Source organism: Gossypium hirsutum, chromosome A02, assembly GCF_007990345.1.
Source record: "Gossypium hirsutum isolate 1008001.06 chromosome A02, Gossypium_hirsutum_v2.1, whole genome shotgun sequence".
Lineage (NCBI taxonomy): Eukaryota > Viridiplantae > Streptophyta > Magnoliopsida > Malvales > Malvaceae > Gossypium > Gossypium hirsutum.
The window spans coordinates 37,633,481-37,645,637 of record NC_053425.1 but is presented as its reverse complement, the minus strand read 5'-3'; the positions used below and the strand labels follow the sequence as shown (position 1 = coordinate 37,645,637).

The following is a 12,157-nucleotide window of genomic DNA, read 5'->3' as shown; positions in this document are numbered from 1 at the left end:
AGTGGCCTCTCAGGCAACGTTATCAATAGACATAAAGCTTTCATGTGGGCTTTCCGATAGGCATAATTCAATGATTCTACTAGAAGTGGGGCTCGTGACACCGAACTTTCTTCTTTCATAGGTTCCATATCTATAGACACTCCACTAGGTTGTCTTCAAATACCTTATGAAGCCAAGCTTTGGTACCATTTGAAACAAAATTAGTAAACATAAATGGAACACTTGTTTTAAAGTTCATTGCAACGTGAGATAGAACGAAAACTATAAACTAATAAAAAGTAATTGCAATATGAAAAAGAAACAAAAAACCAAGCTTTTTAATGCAATTTAGACACAACGGTCCTACATCTATGAAGCCTCGCAAAAAATAAACTTATTCAACCAACCAATCAGAACACGTCCCTACTAGCTAAAGCCTAACCACTCCCTTACAAGTAGAATTCATGCTGCCCCAATAGAGAACTAGAAATCAACTAGCATACACCCAATATCACTCACTGTTCAATACACGATAGTTATCAATACCATAGTGAATATGAAAATCTCAACACAACAAAGTCAAACAAAAGCTGGAAATAAATAGTTAGAGAAAGATGATTCAATCTTCTAGCATTCTAATTGCACACCTCACAAAGAGAATAAACATCCTATAAATAGAGCCAATAGCAAGAGAAAAGGATCTTGATAAGTTTTGCTAAATAATCAATAAGCCTGCTAAACCAATGCTTCAAATTTTAAGTCGTCAACCGTTAATGATAAAGCAACAATCAGTATTCAATAAACTGCTCATGATCAATCATCCATTCGGCTAAGGAGATAATGAAAGAGTTGAAGTTTCCTATATCTAGATAACCAACTGAGTGACCCATAATATTGTTTTGTCAAAAGATGCCAACAGAACCTTTCAATCTAAGAAACCGAAAACACCCTACTAATCAAACAGCACATGGAACAACAAGATAACACCTTCATTCGAATAGAACATTGTTATAACATAAAGAAACTAGCTATGTATATTTGAATTACTAGTAGTTTTCTTTTATTATATAATATAAATATTCATTATTAATAAATTTTAGTGTTAATAAATTATTACTGATATAGTATTAATAAATTAAGTAATTATAATTTGTCTAATTTATTTTTGTTTTAAATAGTATTATATTATATGTGCTGCTTCTTTTTCAAGTTTAGATATCTATCTCGAACTTGAATCAAATCATTATCTATCTCGATGGTAAGCTCAAATGGTTATGAGCTTAGTTTTTTCGAACTCTAGTTTCTTTTTTAAACTGACGTTTCTTCAAACTCAGATTTTCTCGCATTCAAGTTTTTCCAAACTAGAGCTATCAGCTTTTTAAAACAATTCAAAGCACAGGCCTATTTCAGCAACTCTACTTCCAAGGGGAAAAGTTTACAGTTTATTGGCTCATTTTCAAACAAAATGCAGAAAATACTACCTGTAATATTAATCAAACTGTATGGACAGAGCAACTGTCATACTGTAATTTATACGTACGTAGGCAACATTTGCAGTCGATGCAAGACGAAAGAAAGAAAAAACCCAAAAAAATGCACTTCATGGATGAAAATCCGCAATCGGTTGTGATAATCAAGGCTCTCTAGCCCATTGAATCTTAAAAGCTTGATGCAAAGCGAGGGGTAAAAAGGGAGTACTAGAATTATACTAATTCCAAAAAGAACCTAAGCAAAGCCAATAAAAGGTAGAGCTGCAGTACGCTTTTTGCATGTGAAAAAGGCATACATGCACTCTGTATTTTCTAACCATACTTGCGCTCTGTATTTTCTAACCGCTTATCTCTCTATCCATTTTCATTCTCTTTGTATTCGGCACCTCCGCAACATTATTCCCACTGTTCTGGTGGGAAGATGTATCATGTTGGTATGCACAATTGGCTCCATTCCTGCATCCCCTGGAACTGTTAAAGTACATACAAGGCTTCATTATCTTCGGTCTAGAATCTCTTGATTTGGTGTTGTTTATTAGTTCTTGGTTTGGTCTTAGGTGCTGGTTGTATCGGCTGTTGAACTTCTGAGCTGGCTCTTGTCTTTCTCCTCCATGTTGCTGAATCAAGTTCTTGTAATAGTTTACATCCTTTTTCTGGGGAAGTCCAACAGCTGCTGAAACAGATATTGGATGGGGATTGGGTGCAAGACCTTGTTTATTTGACGGTCCAACTCCAACCCCATTAGGCTGAGCATAAAAAGTTCCACTAGAAGTAGCTGATAAGGATGCAGTACCATTTTCTGTTCTATTGATGTGGGCAGGAAATGGGTTGGAGAGATTTACAGGTGGGGGTGGATTGGGAGAAGTTGCCAGAGGGGATGTTGATTCAGGTAAGTTTTGAGCACCTGAAGCCACTCCATAATCAGTAACTAATTTCTCAATCAATCTGGGATTGCTGAGAATTTTAACGAGAAACTCCGGATCAATCATGTTTCCAGGTTCATTGTTTTGGTTAACTGCAGCAAAGGCAGCAGCTGCTACACCGGGTTCAACATTAAGGATCATCCCAGAAGCAGGTTTTTCATCAGCTGAGCCACTTGAAACACTTGGCATACTGCCACGCAGAGGAGGTAAAATACCAGGAGCCAACCACTGTGGCTGTGAACTAATGGGAGTTTCAGTTGCTGCATCCTCATCTTCAATAGGAGTGATGGGTATTTGAGGAGTTTGCTGATCGTCATAGTCACAATTTTCCACGTCTGCTGAAACAGAAGAGCTGCACAACCAGAAGAAAATTTAGTCTCATAGAAAAGGATAACCCAAGAGAAGCAGTTTCTAGAAAACCCACCCCAAAACCAGTCAAAAAGAGAAAAAAGAAAAAGTATCAGACTTTGTAGGAATTGCAGATGGGCGAGGATAAACAGCTTCAAGCACTCTCACTTCTCTCTGATTTTGAATCTCCACCTCTTCACTTTCCTCTCCGGCAACAACTTGCCAATTCAAGTCCAAAATAAACTGTGAAGACGTAAGTTCAGCTTTGAGGTAAATGCTGGGAGCAATAATCACAAATCAAACTAAAATGCAGAAAAGAAGTCTTTAGAATTGTTACCCTGAGAGGACATCTCCATTTAATGGTAGCAATTTCTAGCAAGTTAATCTGCGGATGACTTGTAGAATGAGCTCCTTCGAATCCCGGAGGCAGAAAGTCATCCCCAGTAGCCCCATTTATATGTGATACCAACGATGTTTTTGCTTGGAGGTGATCTTGACCACCCACCCCAACTTGTGAAGGTGATTCCTCTGATAGAAACAACCTTACCTGTTAAGAGGAGAAGCAATTATATTTTCTGTTTATCATTTTCAACAAAACAGGGTTGAGAATTTGCTCAAACATCATTTCACAGTAAAACACCATCTAGCAACTGAAGAGAGCTTGTTCAAACAGGGAAATGCAATATATAAATACATATATTAAAGCTTGTATAAACATCTCATTAAGCCTTAGCTGAGTAATAAAATCTCAAGTTGAATTTGAGATCCTTAACCTAGTACTTTGCCTATACTAAAATCTAGTATGAGCTACAAAACTAGGTCGGGTAAAACAACTACAAGCAGAAACATAAAGTCAAAGACTTCAGAACTATAGCAATATAAGAAACATTACACACTCATATTAATCAAACTCCAAGGGGATTTTACAACTGTATTGTGGTAAACTTATCGTGTTCTGCAAAGATGAACATTATATGAAAGGAAACATCAAGAAATGACAAGCCAAGGATGCAATCACTGGAATACTTTTATCATCGTTAGCATTTTTTAATCAGTTTAAAAATCTAAATCTTTTATCATTTCCATTCTCTCATTTCTGTGTCTAACTAGCATGAAAAAACTTCCAAACTCCGTTAGCAGATTTATTCCCATAACACTAAGATGCAAAACAAAATAAGCCATAAATTCCACTGGAAAAGAAGAAAAAACAAACAAAAACAAGAACAGACCATCATTTAAGACCCTAAAAAGCTTAACACAACAATGGCATCAACAAAACTAAAAACTCATTCGAAATCATGCATTAAAAGAATACCAAAACTAAACTAACTTGACTACCAGAAAGGTTCAAATGCAATTAAAGTGACAGAGTAATAGATAAAATATATTTATGAAAGAAAAAAGGAAACCAAAAACAGCAGAACATGAAGGATTCACATAGCTTCATTCTCCAACATATTTGGTTCACTTAAAATTTTGCACCCCCCTTTTCTTTTCTGTAATTTCACCTGAAAGGGACCTCAAAATTCAGGAATTTCCAAAGTAAAACTGCAATTTTACCTGACAAAGGTTAACGTCTGATGCCCAAGTAACCCTTTTTGATTTGTGCACTCCTCGCATATTTACAGATCGTAAAAAAATACAATATATTTGTTAAGAAAGAGTCCCTAAAAAAATGATCCTTTTCCAGCTCCGATTCTCGGTAAAAATGTTAAAAGTCCAATTCCCAAAAGCACCGATTTTAGGGTTGGGTCGATTAAAACCCAAACTCCAACACCACTGTCCCAAGAAAGATAAGAAACGAAAATGAGACCCAGCAGTTAAATCAACTTACCTCTTTCGAAAACCCTAATTGTAAGAAAATAAAGAAGGAATCGATTGAAAAGCCCTACAAATCTATTTCTAATTATCTAATATCTGGAAAGAGAGAGATTCAAGGCAACCCTAGAACGGTTTTTCCTTTTTGTCCTTTCCCCGTTTTTCTACCTGATTTATTTTCCGTGTTTCGCTGTTAAATATATTTCTCTTTTTTTTTTTTTAGGAAAAAATGTATCTCTCTCTCTTTCTTTCTGGGCTTCTGTTCTGTGCTAAGGATGACTAACGCAATCTATAGAACGCGTGGAAATGGAGGGATGATTTGGATTGCTCATGTTGTATTGACACGCGCTATAAATGCAAGTGGGATTAAAACGAATTGGAGTTTTGAGCTGAAATGTTCATATTCTGACTCAGTTTCATTTGGGTAAATTCCACAAATACTCCTTAAATTAAGCTTAAGTTTATGTTTATCAAAACTTACATTATGCTCATTAACCCTTTGATGAAATAAGGCTCAAAGATTAATAACGAATTTGATCTCTTAATTAAAATTAAAAGAGCAATTTGATATTTTAAAAAAATTAATGATAATTTTAAAAAATATAAATATGTCAAAAAATTATTTAAAAAATCTAAAAATTATAATTTATTTTATAAAATTATAAAAAAATATTTTTATAAATTTATAAATATGAATTTTAAAAAAATAAAAATAAATTCTAAAAAAGTCAAATCAAATTTGATAAGTATGGATTAAATTGTTAGATAATAAAGGGATGGACTAGATGGGAAAATAGTCTAAGCTTGTAAATTAGTCCTGGTCATAAAGAGGTAAAATATTGGAGGACCTCGAAGAATAATAAACCATAAGATGTTATATTTTGAATTTATTAATTGGAGTGAGAGCTATTAGATCAATTTCATGTGTTTTAATCTTAACCATGGGAGCTTACTAATGGCAAAATGGGAAAAAGCAATGAGAAAAAGTGTAGGGACCAATATTTGCCACTCGATCAAAGTTTCCATGTTTAATTAGGAGCCATTGGATCAAAGTTGAACGTAAGAGTGAAAGGGGCCATTGGATCATGGTCAATTGATGGGAAAATAAATCCTAACCTTTGGATTTGATAGGAGAATTGTTGGGAATTTGATGGAAGAGATGAGAATTCTTTTGTCTTCCATTCTTTCCTCTCTTCCAACAGCATTAGCAAGATGAAATGGGAAACTTCTCCCAACTTCACATCCTCACCGAAATTTGTAAATTTCTCGTGAAATTTTACTAACCAAGTGACCATCTCTTTCAAATTACCAAGTTTGAAGGCGAGTATATTAGGATTCATGTGGTATTTCTTGTTTCATTTTAGTAAGAAAGTATATCTTAGCTAGGCTGAAATTGTATATTAGTTTTATGCTTATGTATGTATTTGGAAGAGGAAGAGATGATAACGGTGGTGACTGCGTTTAAAACTGCGAAGGTTTAGAATGAAAATCGTGCAAATAAAATACATAAAATTTCGTGTAGTATCTACAAAAGAACATGTGAAATTGTAATATAAATTTGGGATTGCAGATTGACAAAATTTATTATTAAATTAATTACCAAAAATAACTACTAATAGAATCAATTTACAAATTAGTAGTGTGAATCCAAAATTAAAATATGAATTAAACTAATTAAATTAATTAAACTAAAATAACCTAACTAAATTAAGTAGTCTAAAATAACTTAATGGAATCTCCTATTCCTAGTGTCGACGATTCGAGTTCCCGGTTTATTTTCGATTAAATAACCAATTATCAACAAATTACCCTCGGTTGAGTTGTTTACCATCCTTAGGTAAAAATACCCTCTTGATCTCATTTTCACTAAGGATTACCACCTAAGTCATCCTTTTGATCTCTTCCTAGGCTTACAAATACCCTCTCGATCTCACTACTTAGCACAAGTATACTTGATAGGATACCCTCTCGGTCTCACCTGTCTAGATATTCTATTAGGGGTATTAGTCCCTAATATACTAAGTACTCTTGAATAAACACTCAATTTTAGATAAATAATTACTTAATTAATAAATCAGATTCATAACTGAAACATGCTAGATATGAAATAAACACAAGAGTTATTCTAATATTCATACAAACGTTAATTTGTCAGAGAAACAAAATATAAATAGATAAATTTCTCATTGATAATTAATTGAGGTGCAATGTCAGAGCAATTTCCGCTCACAACTATCTTCACATCGGAACAGGAAGAATTCCGACTAAGCAAACATAAATAAAAATAAAGCTATTTAATTGTCTACCTATCAACAACCAACCCTCCTAATGATATTATAAAAGTGTATACATAGGCAAAACCTAGGGCAACATATTGAGGTAATTTATTCTTAAAATACCCCTAGTTTAATAAACAAAATATAGGTTTAATAAATAAAAAACAAAATGCAGTTTTAAAATTCTGATCACGTGGCTATTGATGTCAGCAATTTGTCACGATGATGGCACGACGTTAGCCCTATTTTTAGCTTTTGATGCTTCGAAGTTCAATGTTGCGACATCGAATGTTGATGTCATGACATGACCATTGTTCCTTGCATACTTAAGCCCAAATTGCTGCCCTACATACTCAAACAACCCATTAGTCATACCCGAGTCCCAAGTTTGCCTTACGGGTCGTCAAAACACTAAAAATTGCGTAAAAAGATTATTTTACCAAAACTAAACCTAAGCAAATAAAAACCAAAAATGAAATAAAGGTATATAAAAACACTAGAAAACAAGTTGGTTAAGTGTCAGAAAAACCTTAATTTGCCACAACGAATTGTGGCAGATCAAACTCCTCCACACTTAAGTCGTTGCTCGCCCTCAAGGAACAAAAGACAATAAATAAAATATATAGCTAAACAATATACTTGAGTTGGCTTCATACACGAGATTAGATTTGAGTATCAGCACTAGGAGGATTTGCCTAAATATACAACTCTAACTAGAAATTTAAACAATTCAAAGTTATTTACACATGAACAAATTAGTTCAATAAATTAAAAAGTAATCAAGTTAAAGAAAATTAAATATATGCTTCCATCAAAATGTATATACGAATATAGCATTTATTTTTGAAGGGTATAGTAAATTCGAATTTTTTTCTACTAGATTTATTTTTATTCATGCTTTGAACTCTGATGCAGTAATATTTCTCTAATAATTTCTTACGATGATTTTTTGATTTATTATTATTTGTGCCAATACGGTCAAGATTTTTCTTGGATACTTTTTATAAAGGCACTAGTCATACTGCACCATTTCAATAACCATGGATTTTATCGAGCATTTTTTTTTAATTGAAACCTCCTATACTTCTACAAATGTAATTACCTATTTGCATCCACCTTTATCACTTGGTATATTTAATCTCCTTTTCCTATTTACAATCTAATAAACTAATCTAATTAGACTAAATATAAACAACCTAAATTATTTAATTTCAAGCTAAATTTACAATCTAAGTAAACAATTTAGGTATATGTTCCTAACCAATCACTTGTATTTCTACAAGCTCAAGCACACTCATAACACACACACAAAAAAAAATTAAATGACCAAAAAAACAAAATAACAGAAAAACTTAAAATTTTAAAAATTTAAAAGTTTAAAAATTTTCCTATGTCACCCCCGCACTTTATTCATTACATTGTCCCTGATGTGCAATAAAAATATAAAGGAAAAAGGTTACTTGATTAGCATTAAAAGTCCATCACAAATGGTGGGATTGGCTCTTCCTCGCAGTTTTGGCTCGAACTTGTAGTGCCTCATCCCTTGTGGGGTTCCTACACAGAAAAAAAAACACATAAAGAAAAAATATATATTTAATAAGAACATTTTTATGTTTCTAAAGAAATTAAAATAACAAAAACAAAAAAGAAAGAATAAAATCCCTCATAAATTGGTGAAGATGTCATCGAATTCGTATGTGTTGCCATTGTGCTCGTCTGAGATGACTCTTGCCGTATCCCCTCTCAATGTGGATGGTCTAGCTAGCGTAGGCTAGGAGATACTGGAAGATGGAATGGGTGGTGTTGCTCTTGTCGGGAGGACCCAATATGAGGGCCATCCACTGTGTCTAGCGCTCGACGTTGACTGCAATGTGTCTGAACCATTTTTTGCTCATCGGATCTTTTGGAACCCTCTTAGATCGGTATACTCATGGTGGTACAGGTTGGGCTGTGCCCCTCGAGTACTCACAATGTGCGACCACCTCCTTGTTCCACTCCTCTACCTAATCGGCATGTTGATTGTAGAACCGCACGTAGATGGCATCTTTTAAAATGCCCTTTGGTGGGCAAGTCGGTTCCTCGAGGTCAATCGACACACCAGCTTGCTTGCACATCTCTGTAATCAAGTTCGGGTATGAGAGCCCTCACATGTGCCCTTCGACACATTGTCGCATATGATGAAAAAGTTGGGGCCCCATGTTTATCTTTTGTCCCTGTAAAATAGAATACAAGAGAAAAGCACGATCACAAGTAACTTTGTAATGGGCTAAGTAGGGAAGAATTTTGCACTGATGAAATACATCCACATTTTTGCTTCTGGAGTTATAATCGACTGCTGAAACCGTAAAGGTTCGTTAGTCACAGACTTTTGAACCCAAGTACATTTATCTTCCATTAGAAAATTTATTATTTCATTATAGTCCACCTCACTATCTTATAAAATTTCATAAAAATCGAGACTAAAGTGAGATGTCCTATAGAATCTATCGATTACTGCAGGAGAGGTGTCTACGTACACATCTTTCACAAAGGCTTTATTGTCTTGTGCTTCCAGGAAATTCGCATAGAATTCCTAGACAATCAATATAACATCCAGTTTCGTGGGATGCCGACAAACGTTTTCCACCGTAAGCAATCGATCTTTGCAATTATAAGATCATGAAAATTTTACGTGGCAAAATCGAAGCCAGTTTAGGAAATAGTGGTTTGTCCACAAATTTGTCGGCTCGAGTAACGGCGTTGGTAGAGACAAATCATCTTCTCGATTTATCGGGAACATTGTGTTCCTCGATTTACCGAGATGTGGGTCGTTTATGAGGAAGCATGCTTAACTGAATTCCAATTTCAACAGCCAATCAACCCAATAATATTAATGCAACAAATTTCTCAGTTCTCTAATCTATTTATCAAAAAAATCAATATGAATATATATAAAAACTAGATAAGAGAGATATCATCGGGTATTTATCGATGTTGCTTTGTAGGCACTGTTGTGTTTTCACATCGGTTGTTGTGGGTGTTTTAGCCAGAGAGGGTTGAAGCAAATAGATACGAATAAAAGATTAAAGACTAATAACTACGAAAAAACTAAAAAAACAGGGGTTTTGAAGCGGTGGCAGTTGAGAATGGTGAAGACAATGAAGAGAAACACGTTTAAGGCAGCACTGTTAGGCTCATCGTGATGAGACCCTTATATATATGTCACGTCATTGAGACGTGGAATTTGGGGCTCGTCACGACACCACCTTGTCATTACAATTTCTGAGGCAATTACGTCATAGCTCGTTGTGACGACAACTTAGTCTCGTTGTGCCGTAGGGCCTTTCGTTGCAACGACACGATAACTCACGTCTTGATGTCACTCACTATTTGTTTCCTTGTTATGGCCTCCTCATTGTGACGTTGCGAAGCTTCATCGGGACGTGAACAACTCATCGTGATGATGCAACTTTCTCATCACGACATCATGTATCATTTTGGTCACCTTTCCCGCGAAATTTTGATTTTTCGACTTACTTGTTGCTCCCCTTTCACGGATTCATCCACCCCTGCTGTAACACCCATTACCCGTATCTGAGGCCGGGACAGCGTTCGTGGCATTACCGAACTCAAAGATTCACAAACATACAAAACCAAGTCATAAAATTTCGTTCAAATTCAAAATTTTTCAATTTCTATCTTAAAGTCCTTTATATGTGCCTACAACGCCTTAAACATGCTATGAAAGTAGTTGGGGACTAAACCAGGAACTTTGGAAAGTTTAGAAAAATTTATAAAATTTTTCCATGAAGCAGAGTCACACGCCTGTGTCTCTTCAACATGCTTGTGTCATCAGGTCTGTAACTCTCTGACTATGACGTCATCATGCAAAATGAACCACACGGTCAAGCCACACGCCCGTGTGGCCAACACTTAGGCTATTTTCCAAGCCTTTTTTTGTCCTTAATTCTCTCCCATACTTAAACACATCTGTAACACCCCGAACCCGAGACCGTCACCGGAGTCGAACACGAGGTGTTAACAGACTTTTTAAAAATTTTCCAGACACTGCCAATCTGCGTAATAGTCGCTTTAAAAATCATATCTTGAGTTTCACAACTCGAAAATCAGTTTCGTGATTTTTCCCTGAAACTAGACTCATATGCCCATCTACATATTTTTTTCTAGAATTTTTGGTCGGGCCAATTAGTACAGTTTATTAGTCAAAGTCTCCCATGTTACAGGGATCGACTACACTGACCCTTGCGCATTACGAATTGGATATCTCCCTGCACAGAGCTTCAATACTGATGTCGTTTGTTTCTATAGAAACTAGACTCAGAGAGGAATCTGTACATATATGGCATGACTCCTAATTATCTCTGGTTAATTTATAATAAATCTCCAAAGTCGGAACAGGGAATCCAGAAACCGTTCTGGCCCTGTCTCACGAGAACCTCAATAACTCTTAACATACTGTCCATATGATCGTTTCGTTACTTCCCTATGAAAATAGATTCATCAAGGTTCGTTTACATAATTTATTCATTATTTAATTCCAATCATACTATTTTTAGTGATTTTCCAAATCTACATCACTGCTGCTGCCAACATCTGCCTTTAAGGTAGACTTTACCTATTTAATAGTTTCCATGATTCAACTAGCCCCTTTAGCATGAATAGCACAAATTATGATAGTGATTAACCATTCCATACCAAATGATTATAACATTATGCTCAAACATATGTAAGCCATTTTCGCATGGCTATATACATTAACCAAAATATTCTTCCGCCACTAGTCTATTTTATACATGCCATAAGACAATCCAAAACATAGCAGTACCAAACCGTGGATAGTGATAGTGTGACTAGTTGCTGACGATCCCCGAGCCTGTAGCTTCGCAATGAGATCTATAAAACAGAGGAAACAGAGTAAACGGAGTAAGCATTACAATGCTTAGTAAGTTTTAAGCAGTGGCAATAGATAACAATCAAATTATAACATAGTTGTTCGTATTTTTATTTCACTCTTCCTTCGGGCATACCATCCCTTTTCCGAATACGCACGTCTCATCATATACAATAGGCAGATAAACTTTCACGTAAAAGTGAGCTCATGTGACATAGATATATCGTATGATTTCCCATCACCTCTCACACTGATCCGATATCACATAATCATAGGAGTAGTCTCATAGATTGCTCTCACATGCATCACATAACTACCTTATGATTTAGTGCAATCAAGCTCACATATAGACTTGGAGTACATACCTGTTTAACCTTTCGCACTGAATATATTTATAAGCAACTCTTATTACGAAGTCTTACCAGGACATAA

General features: G+C 35.2%; 1 protein-coding gene across 1 annotated transcript; it reads right to left on the bottom strand.

Moving 5' to 3' along the window:
- Nucleotides 1–1,445: 1,445 nt before the first annotated feature.
- Nucleotides 1,446–4,823, bottom strand: LOC107951107 (zinc finger CCCH domain-containing protein 6). Its single transcript, XM_016886036.2, has 4 exons — nt 4,301–4,823; nt 3,078–3,287; nt 2,859–2,983; nt 1,446–2,744 (listed from the first exon to the last, which is right to left on the bottom strand). Exons 1-4 carry the CDS (start codon nt 4,358–4,360, stop codon nt 1,808–1,810), a joined length of 1,332 nt encoding a protein of 443 aa, XP_016741525.1. The 5' UTR covers nt 4,361–4,823; the 3' UTR covers nt 1,446–1,807.
- Between the last annotated feature and the right edge of the window lie 7,334 nt (nt 4,824–12,157).